Source organism: Podarcis melisellensis (genome assembly GCF_964234715.1).
Source record: "Podarcis melisellensis genome assembly, chromosome: 2".
NCBI classification, from domain to species: Eukaryota; Metazoa; Chordata; class Lepidosauria; order Squamata; family Lacertidae; genus Podarcis; species Podarcis melisellensis.
This window is the reverse complement of record NC_138529.1, coordinates 84,004,723-84,027,796: the sequence shown is the minus strand read 5'-3', so window position 1 is coordinate 84,027,796 and position 23,074 is coordinate 84,004,723. Positions and strand designations below refer to the sequence as shown.

At 47.6% G+C, this 23,074-nt stretch overlaps 1 protein-coding gene across 4 annotated transcripts in view; it reads right to left on the bottom strand.

Annotated features, from left to right (window-relative positions):
• The window catches only part of PLXNA1 (plexin A1), a 311,748-nt gene that overhangs the window by 238,067 nt on the left and 50,607 nt on the right, over nt 1–23,074 (bottom strand). For all 4 annotated transcript variants that reach the window (XM_081900456.1, XM_081900454.1, XM_081900457.1 and 1 more), the window contains exon 2: nt 18,390–19,741. In XM_081900456.1, coding sequence (XP_081756582.1) covers nt 18,390–19,568 — 1,179 coding nt within the window. In that variant the 5' untranslated portion in view covers nt 19,569–19,741. The remainder of the gene's footprint in view (nt 1–18,389; nt 19,742–23,074) is intronic.

The following is a 23,074-nucleotide window of genomic DNA, read 5'->3' as shown; positions in this document are numbered from 1 at the left end:
AGTCATGCCTTTCGGCCTCCAAAATGGCAGCCACGTTTTTCAAGCATTTATGCACCACGTGCTAGCAGGTCTCCTCTACAAAAAGTGTGTCTGCTTTCTCGACGATATCCTGATTTTCTCGGAATCGCCGGAGGATCACGATAAGGACGTGAGGGAGGTCCTGCAGAGGCTGAAGGAACACAGGCTGTACGCCAAGTTGGAAAAGTGCCAGTTTGATGTCAGAGAGGTTGATTTCCTTGGCTACAAGTTGTCCGACGAGGGACTGGCCATGGACAGGGCTAAGGTTCAAGCGCTGTTGGACTGGAAAAGCCCTCGAAATCGGAAAGAGGTCCAGAGGTTCATCGGCTTTGCCAATTTTTACCGCAAGTTTATTAAAGGTTTTGCGAACGCGACGGCGGCGATCACTGACACCCTCAGTTCCAAGAAGAAGAAGTTCGTCTGGACCGAACAAGCGGAGCGGTCCTTCCGGACGCTTAAAGGTCTTTTCGCCTCCGAAGAGCAGCTGCTCCACGTGAATCCCGGCAGACCCATGCGGGTAGAGACCGATGCGTCAGATAGAGCGGTTGGGGCCGTTCTTTTGCAAGAGGATTCACAAGGCAACTGGCGACCGGGTGCGTTCTACTCCCGGAAGCTCAGCAAGGCGGAGCGCAATTATACCATATGGGACAGGGAGTTGTTGGCCATTCATGCAGCTTTCAAAGCGTGGCGACACTTCTTAATAGGAGCCAAGCACACGGTGCAGGTCCGCACGGATCACAAGAACTTAGAGTATTGGCGGACGGCTAAGTTGCAGACCCAGCGACACATGCGCTGGGCGGAGTTCTTTGCGGACTTCGACTTCAAAATAGAATACATCCCAGGAGACTCCAATGTTATTGCAGACGCGCTGTCCCGAAAGCCGCAATACTTGGAGGAAGCAGCTCCAATCGCAGCAAAGCACATTTTCGCACCGCAGGCGTGGACGTGCGCTACCATCGCAGTCGACCTGGACGCGGTGCGACGCGCGTTGCAAAGGGATCAGTTTGCACAGTCCAAGATGGAGGAGCTACGCGGAGGGTCGCGACACAACGATGAGTTTCAATTACAAGATGGACTTTTGACTCGTAAGGGTGCCCTTTACGTGCCCACCGACGATCTTCGAGCCAAGGTTCTGCAACAGTTGCATGACGCCCCTAGTGCAGGCCATTTCGGCAAAGAGAAGACGATGGAGTTGGTGGCTAGAGACTTTTGGTGGCCCCAGATGAGAGGAGAGGTGGCGGACTACGTCGCCAGGTGTGATATCTGCCAGAGGTCCAAACCAGTGCACCAGAAGCAGGCGGGATTGCTAGAACCGCTGGAGACACCGCAGCAACCATGGGAGAGGGTAGCGTTGGACTTTGTTACAGACCTGCCCAGCTCCAGAGGTAAGACGGCGGTGTTAGTGGTGGTGGACTTGTTCACCAAGATGGCGCACTTCATCCCTTGTGCCAAGGTGGCGACGGCAGAACAGACCGCAAAGCTCTTCATCGATCACGTCTTCAGAGTGCATGGACTTCCGCAGTCCGTCTTGTCCGACAGGGGGCGCCAGTTTGTTTCCACTTTCTGGCGAAAGCTTCTGGGCATCTTGCACGTCAAAATCAACCTGACATCGGCGAGGCATCCACAAACCAACGGTCAAGCGGAGAGGGTCAACGCGATCATGCAGCAGTACCTGCGGTGCTACGCCAACCAGCGACCTGCGGCGTGGGTGGACTATCTGCCGATGGCTGAATTCGCCTACAACAACACGAAACACGCTTCCACCGGGGTGACGCCTTTCTTCGCGAACAATGGCCGTCATCCCAGAACCTTCCCGAGATTTGCGGCACCAGGAGGGGGGGGGCCTCAAGATGCCGACCAGTTTGCAGCGGAGTTGCAAGAAGTGCACGAGGAGCTGCGGAGACATTTGGAGCTGGCAAAACAGGCGTATAAGGTGCAGGCCGATAAGCACAGGAGGGCGGGAGAGGACATCCAGGTTGGGGACTGGGTGTGGTTAGCAGCCCACGCGATGCCGGCCAGGTCATTGGCCAAGAAGAAGTTAGGACACAGGCAGCTAGGGCCATATCAAGTTGAGGCTAAGATCAATCCGGTGGCTTTTCGTCTAGCCCTTCCGGAAGGTTCCAGGGTGCACCCGGTCTTTCATAGGTCGGTGCTCACTCCCTACAAAACCCCACACAGGTTTCAAGAGTCAGGAGCACCCCCAGAGCCACGTAGGAGGGCGCCTGAGAGGGGGGAATCGCCAAGACCAGGACCTCTTAACGAGGTCACAGAGATACTGGACTCGAGATGGGGGGAGGAGGGAGTTGAATATTTTCTCGCCAGGGAGGGCACACCAGCCGCTGCTAATAGTTGGGTGCCAGGCTACGAGTTAGACGAACCCCTTTTGAAAGAAGAGTTCCATGCACTTTTCCCACATAGACCCATGCCAGCTGAGTACTTTGATGACTGGCTTTTCACACCCACATTGTCAGATAGCACGTTCAGGGGTTTCTCTTCCCCCGAGGAAAGAACACCAGAATCAAGCCCGCCCAGGGGATCGTGCTCGGGGGTGGACACGGAAACCCCTTATTGGTGGGAGGAGCAGCCAGAGGAGGAATGGCGTAAGAGGTGGCTGATAGGTCCTTGGCGGGCAGCACCGGAGGAAGTAGCGATGGAAGCAGAGACTGAGAAGCATTTGGGGGAAGAACCCGACTTCGAATACACTTACACAGAACTGCCAGCAGAGAACATTGACGTAGACGACCTGTATCCTGAGCCTACCCCCGAAGAGCCGCAGTTTCCACAACCGGTCCCCGGCGAGCGGGAGGGGGGAAGGGGGGGCTTCGAGGGGGGGATGGATGTCAGGGTTTCTGGGAGAGAGGAGGAGATGACAGAGGAGACGGAGAGCGAGTGGGAGGAGGGGCAGAAGGATGAGGAAGAAGATGATGGAATTCTGAGGGAATCCACGAGTCTGAGCAGCGAGTCAGAGGATTCTCAAAAGGGGGTTACCTTAATCAAGCAAAGGGGAGGAGAAGGGAGAAGCGGAGAGGAGCCCAGTGGAAGACAGAGGAAGCAAGAGACGTCTCAGCCGGAAAGGGTGGAGAGCAGAGCAGGGGGTGGTGTAGCGGTCGAAAGAAAGGTCAGCAGCAACGTACGCGCGCCAAGTTCAAACGTAGAGGCGCGCGGAAGTGGAGAGAGCTCAGGGGAGGAGCCCGGCCCTAAAGCCAGAAAGAGGGGGGAAGAGGCGGCAGAGGATTCAGCCTCAGGCGAGTCACGGAGAGAGGGAACCCAGGGGGGCAGGAAGACCCTGCGGAAAAGAAAGGAGAGGAAGAGGTGGTCTAGAGCCAGGCTATTAAGTTGGTGCGGAAGAGGGGAGGAGTCAGAGGGGACTTCAGCGGTCTAACGTGGCAGACGTACGGCCACAATGCTGAACTGTATGAGAAGCAGAAATCTTCAATAAACTTTTCCTGTAAATAAGCTGCAACGGAGTGAGGTCTCTTGTGAGCTGGGACCAGTCCTGGGTGGCCGTGACACATACGTTTACTGATATGTGGCTTCTAAAACACTGGGGTGGGTTGAGGGGGAGAAGGTGTGTTAGCCCGAAATGCCAAAACAGTGGAGGGCAGTTTTAATACTCCCAATCCATCTGCAGGCCCTTGCAGAATAAACTAATTTCGTTTCAGCTGTAAACTTCCTTTCTGTATTCAACCAGCTAGGCTAGGCCAAAGGACTATTGTTTGCAGGGTCACAAAACTCCTGCAGAGACAACCTTACCTATGCTTGATCAGAGAGAGGGAGAGAAAGCAATTGTATCTTAGCGTGCTTCCAGGCAGTTACCTCCCACTGTAACTGGAGTAGTAAAAAATGAGGTACAGTGGTACCTCTGTTTACGAGCATCTTGGAAGCCGAATTTTTTGGTCTTCGAACACCAAAAACCCAGAAGTAATTGCTTCCATTTCTGAACATGCCTCGGTAGTTGAACGGCTTCCACTGCGTGTTTTTCAGTTTTTCCAATTGAACTTGCAGCCAGCCCTTTGCGCCTCAGTTTTCAAACATTTTGGAAGTCAAACCGTGTACCAGAACAGATTACGTTTGAGAACCAAGGTACCACTGTATACAGGAAGAGTGCAGTTAACACTGCCCAGATGGCCGGTGGGGGGGGGCTTCACCACAGCAATGGCTTTAGCTTTGCCCAGGTTGGCAGTGAGCTCCCACTGAATGTATCACAGTAGAAAGTCCCAGAATGGGGCACTGTGAGGCAGGGGACTGGCAGCTTTGGATTCAAAGCCCCATGAATTTCTCAAAAAGCCCTCAGCAGTACAAGCTTGAAGCTAGTGCAGAAGAGCACAGCAGAACAAAGAAACCTGCCCTCCAAAGATGGCTACCACATGGGAATGCAGAAGCAAAATTAGGATCCAAGGGCTTTCTCAAACTGCAAACAATTTAAGAAACAACTCTTTCTCAGAACTGCAAGCAGCCCAAGAGGGTTGCCATGAACCAGGGTGCGAGTAGGAAATTTCCTGGTACCACCTTCTAAAAACTATATTTCAAGAAGGACAGGGGTCACCTCACGGTAGCCTGGCAATCTGGAATCATCAATGGCATCTGCTGAGGAGTCCAGCTGAACCAGCAGGCCAACATTTACCCCGGTGGAGTAAATCATCTGCCAAATCCATGCCAAAATGGATCTAGATCACTGGTCTTCAACTAGTGAGCCAGGAGCCTGATCCAAGGTAGGTCACTACTGGAGCTCTACTATCATGCAAATGTATGGTAAAAGATTTAGAATGTATGGTAAAAGATTTAGGTCTCCAAATGCATGTTTGGGTTAAAACTGGGTCCCGGGTTTGAAGGAGCTGAGGATAATGCCAAAAAAGCCTAGCTGGACCATGACTCACTTAAGCAGCTAGCCCAATAATAGAACACTTCTCAGCAATTATCCAATATGATTGAATATGGTCAAAAAGTTCAACTATGGTCTTAAAATTAGAGGCAGCCCCCCCCCCCCAGCGGCTTGATTGTGTTTTTCCATGCTCTGCATGGCCACCATTTTGTGCTATGCCACACCACTCCTATAGCAGCCAACTTGTGACTGGTGCCCCCAGTACTCTCTCAGAATTCATAAGCAGAATAAATTGTGCAATAAAGAGGCACATATAGGAAGAGCTGCACAATTAATGCAGGTCACAGAATCAGTTTTTCTAGGTACAAAATCTGTGTTTCTTTATCACCAATTCTGATACTTCCAAAAACTGGTGCAGTCTTGTTTGTAGGAAAGTGATTCTAACTCTGTAGGAGTTTAGACTAAGAATAACTTGTATTGTTCTCTCCCAAGCAGCTGGTAGATGGCCAGGTAAAGTGGAATCCTAGTCTCCCCATACCATTTGTCATTTGGACATTATTATTACAGTCATACCTTGGAAGCTGAACAGAATCCATTCCAGAAGCCCGTTTGACTTCCAAAACATTCAGAAACCAAGGCACAGCTTCCGATTGCTGCAGGAAGGTCCTGCGGCCAATCAGAAGCCGTGGAAGCCATGCCGGACATTCAGGTTCCAAAGAACATTCACAAACCGGAACACTCACTTCCAGGTTTGCGGCATTTGAGAGCCAAAGAGTGCAAAGATGTTCGGTTTCCAAGGTATGACTTTATCATTATTATTATTATTATTATTATTATTATTATTATTATTATTATTAATTGAATTCATATACCGCCCTATACCCAGGGTCTCAGGGCAGTTCACAGACATCAACCTAAAACAACCTATTTCACATTTGAAATGAGGAAACAAGGCCTGAAAGGGCCAAGTTGCCCAAACACACTGCTTTCTGACCAAAAGACAAACACGTTGGGCAAGATTTTTCTGCCTTTGCCTAAGCTGAACCCTAGTCTGCCAAGCTGACAGCTGCCTCCAGAACTGAGGTTCACCAACATTTTGGTTCAAAAAAAATGAGGCAGGGAAACCGCAAGTGATTAGGGCCTGGAGAAGTCCTCTTCTTTCCTCCTCAGCCTTTTCATTCATATAGTATACCTTGAATGAGATCTTCCTTGCAAGCATCCCGTGAGATGCCCCAGCCTAAGTCTGTCACAGCTCATGGCACAAGGAGGAGGCAAGAAGGATGGCAAAATGTCTGCAGTTAACACACAGTGTGTATGCTCCTGTCGGCTTCTGAGGCGGGCCTAGCAGCTTGGTACTAAGAGAGGATGACAGGGAGATGTGGAGAAAACACCACAAGGAAGGAGGGAAGGAGGGGTCAGGAATGGGGAAATTCCTTGAACCATGAAATCTGTTCCTATCTCCACCTCAGCAGGAAGAGAGCTGTTGCCATGACAACCTCTAGTCCAGCAGTCTCTGACCATGAATTTCAGGGTCTGGGGGATGCAGAGAAAACAGAGGAAGACCGAAGAGAGAAATAACTGAAGTACTCAAACACCATGAATGGCAATGTGTGAGTTGAAATACCCACAAGGTGCACACCCAAAAACCCTGGGCTCTGCTAATTCTAGCAGAATACAGCAGTACGGTAATGAAAGAGATACAGTTCCCAGCAATCTTCAGTGGGTTCACTGCACACCCAGAACGGACAACTGCCAAGCCAAGCCGAGAGAACACTGCTAAAAGAAAGGGCCTAGGTGCACTCAGAAGTACACAAGTTCCTAGCAAACAGGGAATTGCATCCATGTGCACTTAAATTTGCAGGCTGAAGTGGAAGTGCAAAGAGGGCAGCTTTAGTTTGCAATGTAGTAAGAGCATCACATCTAGGACTTGTATATGTGCACACATTCCTAAAAAACACATATTGAGGGTGGTGAATTAACTGGCTTTGAGAAATATTTGACCAAGTTCTACACTATATGGATAGCAAGTCACTTAGCTGTGCACAACTCTCAGCTCATTTGTCACTATTGCACCTCCTTCCCTTTTCTTATATGTGTTCACTGCCAAACGGCACATTCAGGGCAGAAAAGTGGGGTAGCCAATCTGTAGCCAGGCCTAACCCATACCATACAGGCTGCAGCTTGCACTGTCCTGTAGGTTCTGTACCCACCAATGATATAATCAGCATGCACCAGTCCCTAAAAGCCAGTCCAGGGCAAAGGTACATAGGTTGCAACCCAATGCACACTTTTAGTGGGACTTGAGCATGATGTGCGTATGTTTACAATCGCCTAATTTTGGATGAAACCTAGACACAGGTACAGAGATCCGACATCCGTATGGAATTTCCCACACCTCTATTTTTTTCATACCAACTCTGATTTACAATACAATACACCAGAAGTACTATCTAGGCAGGATGTGAGAGGCGACAGAAGCAGAATTCTATTTCTGACAGAAATTTTCCAGATAGTTTAAACCTGACACATAGCTTTCAAATAGATGCTCGTTACTGAAGCTTGCGTGACTGCCTGCTTGTGTAAACCTTTGCCTGAAGCCAAACAGAGAATAGGAGACCCAAGAATATCAACAAGGGGAAACTACAGAGACCGGATTCCCTCCTTCTTACCCTTTCAATCTCTGTGGCAGTCATGAATAGCTGGACATAAGGGAGTAGCTATAACGGGGGGGGGGGGCTTAATACAGATTCTTAGGGCTAAATGTTCCTAGGCTTCCTCAAAAGCTTAAATATCACAAGCTTCATAATCTAATCATTAGAACATTCCTAAAAAGTAATTGTAAGTAACAAGCACATGGCTCCTTCCTGCTGAAAACAAATACACTCAAAACCTTACTGTGATATTCCCAAATGGCACCAAAATCCAAATAAATAAAAGGTCACTTGTGTATCTGTTAAATCTAACTACTACTATAAATCACTGGCAATGGAATCATGGTTTCTGAGCATTTGTAGGCTGACAGTGCAGGGAATGGATTAGAAGTAAACAAAAATTGGTGCTAATACAAACACAGCTTTGGGGCAAGAATGGACACTTTGTGAAGACGAACCATTTATTTTCGCATCCTATTTGTATCCAGCCGGGATGCCTTTTTAACCATCCAGTTATGTGTGGTCTTTCAGGCCCAAACCCCTGCTTGCTTTCCTCTGGGTTGTTTTCCTCCCGCCCTTGTACTGCCAAGCATAGAACAATTCCTCTCAAGTTGTGCAGTTAAAGGGCCTCAGCAGGCAGCCACAGAACTGCAACAGTCACTCACAGACCCGCACCTTTGAAGGCAATAACAGCTAACCCCTGACCCTCTGCACTTCAGTAAACAGGGTGATGGAGAAAGCAACTAAAAACAAAATTCAAAAAAAATCCAGGGAAGCTGAGGAAGCCTACTCAGACCCAGAAAACCAATTCGCAGCTGTGACTCCTTTTGCTTGCTCAGCTGTTCCTGATTCCCCACAGCTCATTTTAACAGAGGTTTGTGATGAGGAAGCAGCAAATAATAAATAGTAGTAATTAGGCCTGAGAAATAATTCACAAAGTCGACAGAAGGGGACCACTTTAGCTGCAGACAGAAATGACACCTTTCCCGGTTTGGTGAGGAGGAAGAGGGCGCTGCCCAATTGTTTATTTATACACATTAATTAATTTTAAAATACGCAGCTCTAATTTGCCGACATTCAGAAGACAAATATTTTAAAAAACTTAAAAGCCAGGACAGAATGCAATAAAGGCATACATAAAAATACCTAATTGTTCTGCATAGTTTAATGCAGGGTCACATCTTAATGTGAAATATGCAGTCTAAGAGAAGCACAGGGCGGAGCAAGAGGGGGGGAATGCGCCCCAGGATAGGAATGAATTAATCTCAAGGGATGATATTCAGCCCATGTGCTCCACAGAGTTCTGAAAATTTAGCCACGCACAGACACTAAGTAATAACAGAGCTAATACACTTTTGAATGTGACATCCCCATCATTATTCCATGGACCTTTCACCTTGGTCACGTGACCTTTGCCCTGCAAGGCCTGTGCATTACGTCTTAATTTCTTCAGCTCTTAGAATGTATAGCTTGGTGGTAGAAAGGGGGTTATAAAAAAATTCTACTTCCAGGAGGGCTGGAGCATAACCAATGAAGGTATTTAAGCTCTGGCAGCACCTCTCAGCCAATGCAATCTTTGTTCCACACTGCTCTCCCCACTCCAATTTGCAGCTTCCTCAACCTCATCTGCTGCTGAATATGCAAGAGCATAAATGTTTATGGTGTTTACTCTTCTCTGCTTTGTCTCAACAAACTCTCTGGGAAGCGACAAATACAGCTGCATTCCCGGGCTGCGGAAGAGTGCCTGCCACCCGCCTGCCATGCTACACCGACACCACCTCAATAAATAATTATGCCAGCAATTAGCTTGTTAGCAGCAAAATGACTCGTTAGGGATGCACAGGCAGGTGCCACACCAATAAGAGGCCAGATCCAATCGGACTATTTGGTGGGAAGGAAACTTATTTGGGGCAGTTTCTGAGAGCAGAAGGGCATGGGCTGCAATACGAAATTCTCATACTGGTCTATCAGAGCCAGCCACATCATGTAGGGCAGGTAATTCCTTCCTGACAATAGTACACTTCTGAAGCACAAGGTCACTTACATCCACACTGCTTGCTGAAGCAGACATCCAGCTCTCAGGTTAACAAGAGCCTTCATTCTCCTGCCAATAATGAAGGGAAATTGGCATGGTTCACAGCAGGCCCAACCTCACAACTACCTAAATCACATTCTCCAGCTGTACCTGTTTTTTCACTATATAGGCACAGAGAGCCTGTGCACACTGAATCTGCCATTAATAGCGGGGCTTAGCTTCCAGTTGTTATTGGCTGGCAGAATACTATTTTCCTCTGGGCATTTGCTTGCCTTTTGGCCAGACTCGGCCGAAGGACACAAGAGTTCACACAGAGAGCGAGAAAGCTCTTTGCCAGGGTGAAACGTAGATGTCTTCTTGATTCATTACTTTACTTCAAGCCCACTTATGAGGGCAATGAAGGAGTGGACAGGAAAGACAATATTCATTCGTTTAGCTTTATTAAGTGGCTAGTAATTCAGCTGTCCCTTAGGGCCATTCATTTCCGGGCTTCCTGACATCTTCAACAGAAAAGAGAACTCTATGAACACCCTTGTTTCACTTCACTATAAATGTTATGCTGGGACTTAATTGTGAAGGGCTGACAGGAAATTATCTTATAGCGAAGTGTAAGGACCTTAGTCCTCAACTTAAATATTTCTTGGAGGCCGTGATTCAAATTCAAGTCTTTAATATACCAGAAGCAAAATAAAATGATTTCAAAGGGAATCAGTTAAGGAGTAAATTACTTTTACCGCAATCCCACAACACAGTGTTCATTGCAGACTGCACATCTGGTAAGCTACCAGGCCCGATTCAAGGTGTTGACTTCAGTCTACAAAATTCCTAAAAAGTCTGGGGTCTAGGTACTTGGCCGAATGCCTTTCCCAAGGCCTGCCACCCTGCCACCCTGAGACTTAAGATCTTCCAGAATGTCCCTTGCGGCAGGCAAGATGGTGGCATGAGATGGCATTCTCAGCGGCAGTTCACTGTTTATGGCATTTGTTTTCACTTGAGATACGACTATCCTCCACATTAGATATATCCAGTGTTAGAAACTAGATACATAAGCTAGGTGCCAAATGGCACCTTAAACTTAAGCCACCACAACAGCATGTCTGTTGGCCAGAAGGTTGAACTAAATGACCCTTCCAACGCTACAATTCTGCAATTCTGTGATCTCAACTACATTGTTTGACTGTAGCTTGCTCTTAAAACAATTCACTTGTCCTAGTATGCAAGAAGGAGAAACACACATAGGGGAGATGGAAATGGAATTAACTATGGATTAAGACAGAGGTTTTTAAACTGTGGTGGCCAACTTGGCACCCAGAAATCTCCATCATTCAGTCTGGACACTGAGGTCCAGCTCCGAGGGCCTTCTAGTGGTTCCCTTGCTGCGAGAAGTGAAGTTACAGGAAACCAGGCAAGGGGCCTTCTCGGTAGAAGTGCCCTCCGTGTGGAATGTTCTCCCATCAGATGTCAAGCGGATAAAGAACTATCTGACTTTTAGAAGACATCTGAAGGTTTTTAATGTTTGATGTTTGATTTAATGTTTGATGTTTTATTCTGTTTTTATATCTACTGGAAGCTGCCCAGAGTGGCTAGGGCAACCCAGTCAGATGGGTGGGGTACTGTTGTTGTTGCTGACCAGGATTCACAGTGGAACAGGAAGAAGATAGCAAGAACCACAAGGCAACTCAGAGTGTTCAGCAGAGCATCTCAGCCTGGGTCACATTTTCATTCCTGGTTCCAAGTGGATTCTTGGTTCCAAGCCAGTGAAAGAAACAAACAAACAAGATGGAATGAGTTCTCTAGCCAATGTGTTCAGTTCCTCAGCATTGGGGGAAGAAGTACAAACATCTCCTGAACTCCCAGCCAAGCCTGGCAGCCTCTCCTCCTGGATCCAAGGCAGCTCTGAGCAGTTCAAGATTACCTCCAAGCACCAACGCATTAGGCATCCTAGAAGCTATAACAAGGCCACTGGCGAATGACTATGGACTGGTTCACACAATTCACTTTCTCTTGCACAAGAAGTCTTGGTCCCTCTCAGACATGTCCTTGTGTGGACAAATGTAATGTGTGAATCTAGCCAGCACATATCTGGCCAGCAGCACATACTGTGATTGCAACAGCGCTTTTTCCAGCTGTTGCTATTAGTGATGGGTGAACTCCTCTCAGCTCGATGCAGAATTGGGTCAGCAATTACAAGCGTCATTGGAGAACACTAGAAAAAAAATCATGGTTGGCGTGTTTTTTAAGAGTTCTAAATTGATTCATAGTGCTGGCTGCACCATATCATACTGCCTTATCATTTTCAATTGTCCCTCGTTTATTTTTTTGTCCAAGACACAGACACTAATGACAGCTATGCAAACACCCCTTGAGGGTGATTTCTAAGGTTCCAGGAAACTGCAGCGAAGCCCAAGGAGGTTCCAGAGCCTTGAGGGAAAAGGGTGCTGTGCAATCCCTGAACATGTCTTTATTTGGTGCCGGATCTTTGGAGAGAAAGTTTTTGGGGGGTTGCTCCTACAGTTCATTGGAACCCTAAAAAAATATTCACCACAAGTGCTTGCTTAGCTCTGTATGAGCTGAGATGAGTGTCCAGGGCTTGGACTCAAAACAAGAGCACACTCTGTATACATGCAAAGTCACGTTATACATTTTGGACTGGAGAAGAGATTCTCAAGGAAATGGAGTTCGAGTTGTAATAAGTGCAAGCATTATGGGGGAAATTCACATTCCAAAGCAGGTAATTGCAAAGCTGGGTAACATCACTAGCTGCAATCAAGGGATTTGCTGCAGCCTGTATCGACAACTGCCAAGCTCACACACTGCTTTGTCCATGTAAAATGTGTGCCTGAGGAGTGTGAAGAAGGGGAAGGAGAAGAAATAATATTCTGTGAACCACCAGCTCTGATACATAAAATGACACTAGACTGTGCCCATGCCCCAGGAATGTGAATAACTCTTTGCAACAGAACAGGCCATGAATCCAAAAGCCCTGTTGTCTTGCCCACATTCTCACCCTTGCTTGCTCAGTCATGCTGAATCAATTGCCATCAATAAAACACAAGCCTTCCTTTGGGAGGGAAGCCTGTAGAGCTGATGAAAAAGGATCTTTATAAAGCCATATGACAGGGCTCAAAGCAAGTGGATGAAGTTCATTTTCAGTCCTTCCTCCCCTCTCCCACTCCTCACTTTTCTGACTGTCATGAGATTAAAGGCCTTTCCATGCAATCAGTTTCTGCAGCATAAATGGACATATTTGTTTCTCATTTGCTTAGCAGAGGAAACGTTCGTTATTGCAGGGATATTGCATTTTTGCCGAGCACATAAAAATGCAATATTTTATATATGGGAACATGAGATTCCCACACTTCCAAATACTATCTTCATTACTGCTGTGGTTGCAGAAGCTTCACGGACATCTACTATATAATATGCTATTTAAAAGCCTGGATAGTCCTGCCTTTGATCTCACCCCAGTAATACAATGCAATTCTAATGAGCAGAAGACTGGGGCAGTGGCCCAGGTCAAATTCAGTGGAAACCACCAATGAATGAGTCACTGATCAGCAGTATTTCCCTCCCAAGCAAGCAGCAACTCTGCAGAGCTTATAAAATACTAATAGCACAAGCAGCATTGGGAATAGTTCTTTGCCTCTGGACCAAATCCCTCACATAAGCCCCACCCCTTACTAAAGCTGTGCATGTACGCATACTGTGTGCTTTTTGAGAAGATTTGAGATCTCCAAACATGGAGCGAACCAGTGGTTTCGTTTCAAGATTGTGCAAGATTGCCAATCACACAACACTTCCACCTGCTCTGCCTTTTGGAAGGTAGGGGGAATGGAGACGATTCCTTTGGTTCTGGTGGTCCCAAGACTACAGCCACATGCTCAGAAGCATCCTCTTCCCTTCCATGGCCAAACAATTCAATGTGGAAGAGCAGGACTTCCTGCATAAATCAGACAGGGAACCAGAATCTGTCGGGAAGTAAGGTCTTTCAGGCTTTCCTGTTTCTAGCAAAGTTTGAACCAAGGGACTGGCAAGAACTCTTTGCGGAGGGGGAATTCCTGGCAGCCAGGGTCCAACATCACCGACTCTTGGTGAAAGTCAGGGACTTTCTGGAACAGCGAAATCTCCCCAACACCAGAATGTGAGTGGCGAAAAGCAGCTGTCTTCTTTCCTGCTCACATGATGCCCTTAACTGTCTCTTGCCTTCATACATTCACAGTCACATTCCTTGTTTTGCATTCTTTGTTTCTGCCTCCCGCTTACTTTGCTCAGGGCAGACCTCGGGGGAATGGCAGCTGATCTGAGCTACACTTGGCTCCCCAAACCTGCACTGCAAGCCAAGAAAGATGGAGAGAATGAGGGGAGGGGAAAGAAGAGAGCAGAGAAAGCCTCCTCCCTCCCCTGAGTCAGCAGTTATGTGACCCAGCAGGCAGCAGTGTAACGATTTCATCATTTTCCACCAAAATTGAATTAGTTTGAAGCCAAAATCAGATTTGTGAGCCCAGCACTCTTGACAGCAAACCCTTTACTTTGTCAGGCAGCTGTTAGCTGTTTCCCTCAGAACTCGGAGAAGGAGGGGCTGCCTGGCATGGATGCCTGTGCACAAACTACTCCAGGTGGGTGCAGCTGAACCACCTGCTCCTAGAACGCAGCCCCATGCCCCTGCCGCACCTGTAATTTATAAGAGGACGGAGAAAGAGAGAGAAAGTAACTCAATTTCACACTCCTCCTTCTGCTGGGACATCTAAACAAGGCAGAGACCCTCATCAAGCCGCTGGTTCATGCCGCAAGCCCTTGCACCCAGCTCCGGACGTCGTGCCTTGAAATGCACCTGCCTCTGAATGCAGAAGCATGAACACTCATAAGAGAGAGGAGAAGTGGCAATGCCTCAGTCCACAGCAAAGGCTGGGGAGCTTCTAGGATTGTGGCAGCAGAGGTGCCATAGAGGGAGGGTGGGGGAAGAAGGCTACTGCTCCCCCTCCCTCCCGCTCTCCCTGGATTTCAGATTAAATTATCCCTAGGTGCAAGGAAACCACAACAAATGCTATTAAGATACGCTGCTTCTCTGAGGCTTAATCTTGAAAACATCCAAGCCTTATAATTTTGCTGGGTTTCTCTCTTTCCAACACTCCCCAGCCCCAAGACTGGAATACTCCTCCCCTCCTCCTTCCACTTTTCCTCTAAAACCATATCCCTGTTATTATTCACTATTATTATTCACACACACCTAAAACAGCTAGGCACTTTGGAAAATTATTTTTAGAAGCCACACTGCTTGCAAGTTTACATTACAGCACATATAACACAGAAAAAAGAAAAAAAGGGGGGAATAAAATAGCGGAGGAGACCGATCATAAGATCTGTACTTAGAGCCAAAATGCATTTGTTTCAGCATCCTTAAGGGCTTTAAAATTCCACAGACTACAAAGCAGCAAAAGCATTACCGTCAGCAGCTTCAAATGCTGAAAGGAACCACAATCAGAGGTTAGTTTCTGTTTGGGAACCACTCATTAGGTTTTCCCTCCTGACATGTGCACATGTCCCTCAAGAACTATGTACGAAGCTCTTATTTACCATCCTTAAGGCACCAGGGGGCTCAAACCAGAAACTGTAGCAGCAAGGCTTCCTTGGAGGTTTTTAAAGAGAGGTTGGGTGGCCAGCTATCATGGATGCTTTGGCTGAGATTTCTGCGTTTCAGGGGGTTGGACTAGATGACCCTTGGGGCCCCTTCCAGCTCTAAGATTCTATGAAGCACAGGAGACTTACTTCCTGCACTAGAACAAGGGCAGCTCTCAAGCTAAGAGAGCTATTGGTCTGATCTTTGCTGTGTACTGCAGTGCCATACAGATAAATGGCCAAAGAGGGGTACTGCAGCTCATCAGTGCAGCCAGACCAGGTGATCTGTGGAGCCAATAGTGGCAAACATGGGAAGCTGCCCTAAACCAAAACAGTGCATTGAACCGCATAGGACAGTCTACACAGACTTGTGGAGATTCTTCAGGGTTTCAGACCGGAGTCTTTCACAGCTCTACCTTGAGATGCTTTGGAGTCAAAACTAGAAGCTTCTGGATGCAAACTATGAGCTCAGCCATTGAGCTACGATCCTTTCCCTACCTAAAGCCTGGGTGGCTTTACAGAAACTGAGGAACCAAGCCTGCAGTAACAATCTAAGCAAAACAGACTCACTTCCTGCTGCCCTTTGGAATGCTACGGTCTGCCCAACCTCGGTGGCATACTTGATTCTGTCCCCTATGATCTCTGTCTGTTGCTTCAGACCTTGATTTCAGCCAGACGTGGACTCACATCTGACCACTTTCAGGCCTGGCCCTACAGGACCCTGACACCATGCCAGAGGGTTTCCACTCATCCTTTGGGGAATCTGTCCTAAAAAGAGAAGGAGAAAGGGAAGAAGAAGAGGTGTCCAAACCATGGCCAAGGATGATTACTGTCTAATTTGCCAAAACAGACCTCCAATGCCCCTCTCCCTTTATCTCCATTACTCCACAGCAGCTGTAAATCATTATTTATCATATTGTGAGGTGGAATTGAGCCATGGAGATGTGTATTCAAATTCCTCACTCAGCTATGAAACTCACTGGCTGAACATGGACCACATGCTATCTCTCAGCTACACTGCCACGCAACTATGTTCCAAGGACGAGAGGGGGCAAGGTTCTATGTGTACTACACTGAGCCTTACAATGGAGTGTATTTCTCATGAACATGGGTTCATTGGCATAAGGAAGCACAGCACAAGCTCTTATTTCATGCTTTGTATCTCTGATCTCAGCTGTTCCTATCAGAGCTGCTACCGGAATCACAACTGCCTACAATACCATACCAATTCTGCCCTAGATACCCACTTATGAGCCCAGTGTACTACCACTCCATCCATTGGCTGCCAATGTAATCCCCACAACCAGAATCCTGTGGCTGTCAGGAATCATGGGAAATGTAATTCCTTTAAATACGTGCAGCAGCATCTAGGAATACATGAGCCACAGGAATTACACACCCCATGGTTTATGGTTCCCAATACCATACATGCACCTATAGGAACATAAGATCTAAAATCTGATATGTTTATCGGCCCTGCTGATGTATTATGTTTTATGGCTTTGTATGGTTTTGATTTAATTACAATGAGAGCCTGCTGATTGGAGAACAGAGAAAGAAGTTTCTAAAATAAAATTTTAAATCCTGAGGTCCACTACCATTGACACATGGAGCTAGTGTTTAGGGAGGCTCCAAACCCACCCACCCACCCACCCACACACACACACACACACATCCACTCAACATTGTGCTTCTTGTAAAGCCATTAGAAATGCATTTGGAGTGGGCCAGGTCTTTAGCTGAATTCATTTACAAAATTTAATTTAAGCAGACCATTACAATTTGGAGAAGGGTCAGTAGGCTAAATGGATCCATTAAAAATCAGCCCAAAGTCCAAAGTACACTTGACTATATGGGTCTGGGGAGTGGACCTACGGCATCTGATGTCCAAGCTCAGATTCTGCCACAAGCACTATGTATATATGTATATCTCCTTGCGTTCAGCTGAGAGTTTTAAGTGATGTAACTATACCAATTTTCTACAACTCGTTATATGTCCTAGAAATCTTAAAGTTGCCCATTTCATTCCCATTTTGAAAGATCTTTTACACATTACTCTCCTATCCTCACTGCAAGTAGCTGAAATAGCCTCCCAGTTATATCTGATATTGTCTGAAAAGGAACCCAGCTATGGCTCATAAAACAAAGCAGGCTTCTTACCCTACCTTGCCAAAGACTTAACACAATGGAACAGGGCAATAAAGCTCCTCTGTTTGCCATAGCAACAGCCTATGGGAAATGCTTCCCTCAGGATAGGCAGGCAACTTTCCCTCTGTTGAGAAAGAACATATCCAGACTCATAACTCTGGCTCACTCCCATATCCCCCAGGGCAAGAGTTCACTTCTAATTGGCCTCAAAACCTGACACTCCAGTTGTGTTTCATATACACCTATGAATTTGGAGAGTCCTCTCACTGCCAGTATACAGCTGTCCTGTTCTCACACTCTCCCTAAACTACAGAGGTAAGGATTTTGATTATCCCGATTTGGAATCAGACAGAGCATAAAACCAGAAAACAAGAGACCCAGGTAGAGTCGGAACATCATCCTAGCTGGCTAATATTCCTGCCGTATCATTATGTGGTGCTGAGAGGGCACCATGTTGCACCTTGAATAGCACTTCAAATCATCTGCAACTGTTATCACATCAGTATATCTAACAGTTACTTGGGTCTGTATTTCCAGCAGGACATATCTCCTGTACATGGACACCTGCTTTCCCCCTAATTCATTCCAGTACTTGTCATGATGGTAACAGTGGAAAGTAAACTCAGGTTAGAATAAATGGAATATCAGCATGTCTGTTAGATGGTTAGTGGTCCACATGCTCCTACTTATTGCCTTTCTTCTCAATTCAATCCTTCCGAAAAACTGTCTTGGCAAGAATTTCTGTGCAAATAATCTCTAAAACACATTCCAAAATCAATGCAGTCCCCATTCCTCCAGCATAACAAACTTTATTTGGATAACTGAAGATTGGGAGAAGTCATTCCAGAGGCCGGAACTTCTCAACACCCAATAATTATCCTCATACCCCATAACCAAAGCCTAAAACTCCAAACACCAAAATACTGTAGCTGAGAATAGAAAGGTCACATGCTAATTGAAACAAATCCCAGATCTTTAAGCAACATCTTCAGCTGCGTACTCAAAGACAGCACAGGTATCTCAGCTGATGCTTTGGATTTATCAGAGCAGAAAGGAAAAGGAGAAATGACAAAGTAGAAGAATGAGGAGGAAGACTTACTGAGTTTATGCATCCCAACTCCTTGTTCAAAAGCCAGGGCAGAGAAAGCTTCCCCTCCCCACGATAGCAAGACTGGATGCGCTCCTTGATCTTGTCTTTGATCTTCTTCAGTGTGAAGAGGCAAAGGACAGATTCCTTTGGTGGCTTCACCCTGTTCTTCTGGCCCTGAGAGAAGATTGTGAAGAGGATATCCTCCTGCTCTGAGATACCCAACTGCTTGGCCAGTGCCTTTCCGGGCTTGCTTAGGTAAGCGTCCTGAATCAGGCGATATTCAATGCCATCACGAATACAACCAATGGGGAATTCCACATATGAGTAGAACTTGGGATCATCTACACACAGCCGAACGACCTTGGAGGTGAAAAACTGCTCCCCAGTGGAGTCAGGCGAGGTAAGCTGGGTGTCTAGTTGCAAGGTCAGGTAATAGACAAACTGCTCACTGCTGAAGCTATAGATGTAGTAGATATCAAATGTGGGGAACTTGGACAGTGTGTCTGATGGAATCTTGAGCTGGGATGAGACAAACTCATCCTGATAAACAAAGCCAAACATCTCTGCATTCTCTTCACTGGCCATCAGTTTACGGCTGGACAGGGTAGGGAAGTACTCAGACTTGCCATCAATGGGTGTTCCAATGAAGAGCTTGTTTTGCCCATTTGGGACTTCAATGATGACGCCTGACATAGTTCCTGACTCATTGACACTGGAGAGGTAGTGCTCCTTGCGATGATGGGGCTCACCCAACTTGAAAAGGTCGTCCAAGCGCAGAAACTGGCAAATGCCCTGAGAAGCACTGCCACAGGCTATCAGTCGATTCCCAGAATAATCCACCAGCAGCAACTTGTTGACATTGTTGGTGCTGACTAGCCCATGTGGACAAGACTGCACACTAGGCGGTGGGTAGCACTTCTCGTTGTCATCCACGGGCCCCGTGACATGAGTACGCATCAGTGTCAGATCGTCTGCAAGCTTATAGATCCGGTTGACAGCACCCACATACACTTCCCCAGTTTTGTTGTGGACCACCAAGTGTGTCAAACTCCAGTCGGTGACCTGGAAAGTCCTAAAGGGAGAGTTGGACTTGGGAGTGCCTTCTTCCAATGGCAGCCAAGCACTCCCCAGAAGCAGCAAGGTCCAGATATTGACCGACAAATGGTGCTTTAGTCTCAGGAGCCACATGGCGAAAGAATCACATCCAGCAATGGTTGTGCATTAACCTATCCACTGGAAAAAAATGAAGCAAAACAGAAGGCAGTGGAGAAGGGAAAGGAGCTGTCTGTGGACTAATGTCTCCTCTTCTTCCACCAGTCTCCACATTCAGGACATTGTGGGTGCCGGCATCCTGCTCAGTCCTAGAAGGAAACACAAAGCAAGCAAGGTTAGACAAACAGTTGAGCCACTCAGAACATAACAGCACAATAGATCCCCACAGTTACAAACATCTCAGGAATGAAGGTGGTTCAGATCTCTGAAATGTTCAGCTGTCTTGGAAGAAGCATTGCACAGAATTTGCTAATCATTCTACATTCTTCCCATTGAAGTTCCCACGACCATTTTGTGCATTCACTACAGAAAATAATTGCTGAATTGTTTTGACATCTTAGGAGAGCTAAGATTGTTATCAGAAAAAAAGACAATATAGGCTTTCCACATTTTCTGTGTTTTTATGGGGCCATGAGCCTTAGAAGCCTTAAGCTTGAACTCACAGTATAAAGGGAATAATAGTGGTATACCTTTTGGCAAAAGCTCCAAGAGAGACAGATGAGAGAGAGAGAACTTTGAAGATCTGAAAATGGCTTTAAAAAATAACTAAAATGACTGGGATTAGATCCTTTATAACCCCTATTTTAGCACTTTTCAACCTTGCCCAGATGTCTTGTCTTTCTGGGTATCTGTACTATATAAAACAAGATCCCTGTATTACAGTGTTTTCTTGAAGACAGGTCTTTCATTGCACCAATTGAGATTTGGCAAAAAGACTATCTCTGATACAGTGATATACCTCTATATTTGTTTTTCTAAGTTCATAGTACTGAAATGGAGAAACGCAAAAGAACTGATCTCTTTATTAACCAGAACCAGACAGAGGGCCTTCTCGGCAGTGATGCCCGCCCTGTGGAATGCCCTCCCATCAGATGTCAAGGAAATAAGCAGCTATCCTATTTTTAAAAGACATCTGAAGGCAGCCCTGTTTAGGGAAGTTTTTAATATTTAATACTGTATTGTTTTTAACACTCGATTGGGAGACGCCCAGAGTGGCTGGGGAAACTCAGCCAGATGGGCAGGGTATAAATAATAATATAGTGGTACCTTGGGATGCGAACGGGATCCGTTCTGGAGCCCCGTTCGCATCGTGAACAGAACATAAGACGCGAGGGCACGTCTGCACGTGCGCGGGTCACGTTTTGCTTCTGCGCATGCATGTGACGTCATTTTGAGCATCTGCGCATGCATGAGCGGCGAAACCCGGAAGTAACGCGCTCCGTTACTTCCGGGTTTCCGCGGAGCGCAACCTGAAAGTGCCCAACCTAAAGCACATTCAACCCGAGGTATGAGTGTATTATTATTATTATTATTATTATTATTATTATTATTATTATTGTCAGGGTTTCTGGGAGAGAGGAGGAGATGACAGAGGAGACGGAGAGCGAGTGGGAGGAGGGGCAGAAGGATGAGGAAGAAGATGACGGAATTCTGAGGGAATCCACGAGTCTGAGCAGCGAGTCAGAGGATTCTCAAAAGGGGGTTACCTTAATCAAGCAAAAGGGAGGAGAAGGGAGAAGCGGAGAGGAGCCCAGTGGAAGACAGACGCAGCAAGAGGCGTCTCAGCCGGAACGGAGTAAAGGGGGTGGAGTCGTCAGCCTCTCGGAGGGAGCAGGATTAGGAGAGAACAGAGAAAGGGGGTTGGAGCAAGGTGTTCAGCCGGAAAGGGTGGAGAGCAGAACAAGGGGTGGTGTAGCGGTCGAAAGAAAGGTCAGCAGCAACGTACGCGCGCCAAGTTCAAACGTAGAGGCGCGCGGAAGTGGAGAGGGCTCAGGGGAGGAGCCCGGCCCTAAAGCCAGAAGGAGGGGGGAAGAGGCGGCAGAGGATTCAGCCTCAGGCGAGTCACGGAGAGAGGGAACCCAGGGGGGCAGGAAGACCCTGCGGAAAAGAAAGGAGAGGAAGAGGTGGTCTAGAGCCAGGCTATTAAGTTGGTGTGGAAGAGGGGAGGAGTCAGAGGGGACTTCAGCGGTCTAACGTGACAGACGTACGGCCACGATGCTGAACTGTACGAGAAGCAGAAATCTTCAATAAACTTTTCCTGTAAATAAACTGCAACGGAGTGAGGTCTCTTGTGAGCTGGGACCCGTCCTGGGTGGCCGTGACAGTAAGTCCCCTCTCAGAAAGCAAAAAATTTTTTTTGCGAAGCTCACGAACGGGAGCAGCCATGAGCGCTGAGGAGCAGCTGGTTGCACTGCGGGATCAGGTTACCGCTCTCACATCGGCAGTCATTGCTTCGCAGAAGAAGAATGACGACTTGGAGAAGACGTGCCAGGATTTGCAGGCAAGGTGGGAACACGCGGACAGGGCGGGGGCCCCAGGTTCCAGAGCGGAGGGCATTGCGCTTGGACGGAGGGGGGGTGCCCTGGTTCCGCATTTTAATGGCAACTTGCAAGACTATCCCAATTTCAGAGCGGACGTCGTATATGCACTGCATTTACTCCGTCACGATTTTAAAGATGAGGAGGAGAAAGTGGGGTTCATTGTTTCGCACCTGCATGGGGAGGCCAGGGCTTGGCTACGCAATCTGTGGCGCGAAGATGGACCGGCCCGTCGCAATTCAACTGCGTTCATCAAAGCGATGGATTCTTGTTTTCAATCCTCTGTGGATGTGGACATTGCGCGCCGTCAAATGCACGGGCTGAGGCAGGGGAAAGCGACTGTGCGCCAATACCACTCTAAATTTTTTGCATTGCTCACCGCCTTAGATTGGCCAAAGGACAGTAAGCCGGTCAGAGATCTTTTTTGGGAGGGATTGAGCCCCCCCATCAAGGATGAGATCGCTAGGGGGGACAGACCCCAGACCCTAGAAGACGTGGTGCAACGGGCTTTAGCTATTGGAATTCGACATGAGGGACGTCCGTGGCACGAGGAGGACGGGCCCCAAGCGCGTGCGCAAGCGAGGACTCTCCCTTTTGTGCACAGGGATTTCAGCCGTGCGCACCCCTCGCCAATGGGGAAGGACAGCGAGGAGCCGATGGAGATTGGTGGTGCTAGGGCTCAGAAGCCATCCCAGAGCCCTGTCCCTGGTGCAGCCAAAGCGAAGCCTCCTAGAGGAACCAGGAAGTGTTACATCTGTGACAGTGCGCACCATATGGCGAAAGAGTGCCCCCAGAGGCTCCAGAAGCACACTGCAGCACTGGCAACTGTAACAGCAGAGGTGCAACCAGGGGAGCAGCTTCAGGGAAACGACAGTGCCTGGCTGGAAGCAGAGCTACTGGGGCTCAGCCAGGCGGATCTGTAGACAAGCCCCCAGCATCACTGCAGAGCGTGGACCCTTTGCCTCCCAGACCGGCAGTTCTGCTCACAGCAACACTCCAGTTGCCTGATGGGAGACTCCTCGAGGTTCCAATAACGATCGATTCGGGAAGCAACGCCGACTTCGTGGGACTGCAGTTCGTTAAGCAGCACAACATGGCGCTCCT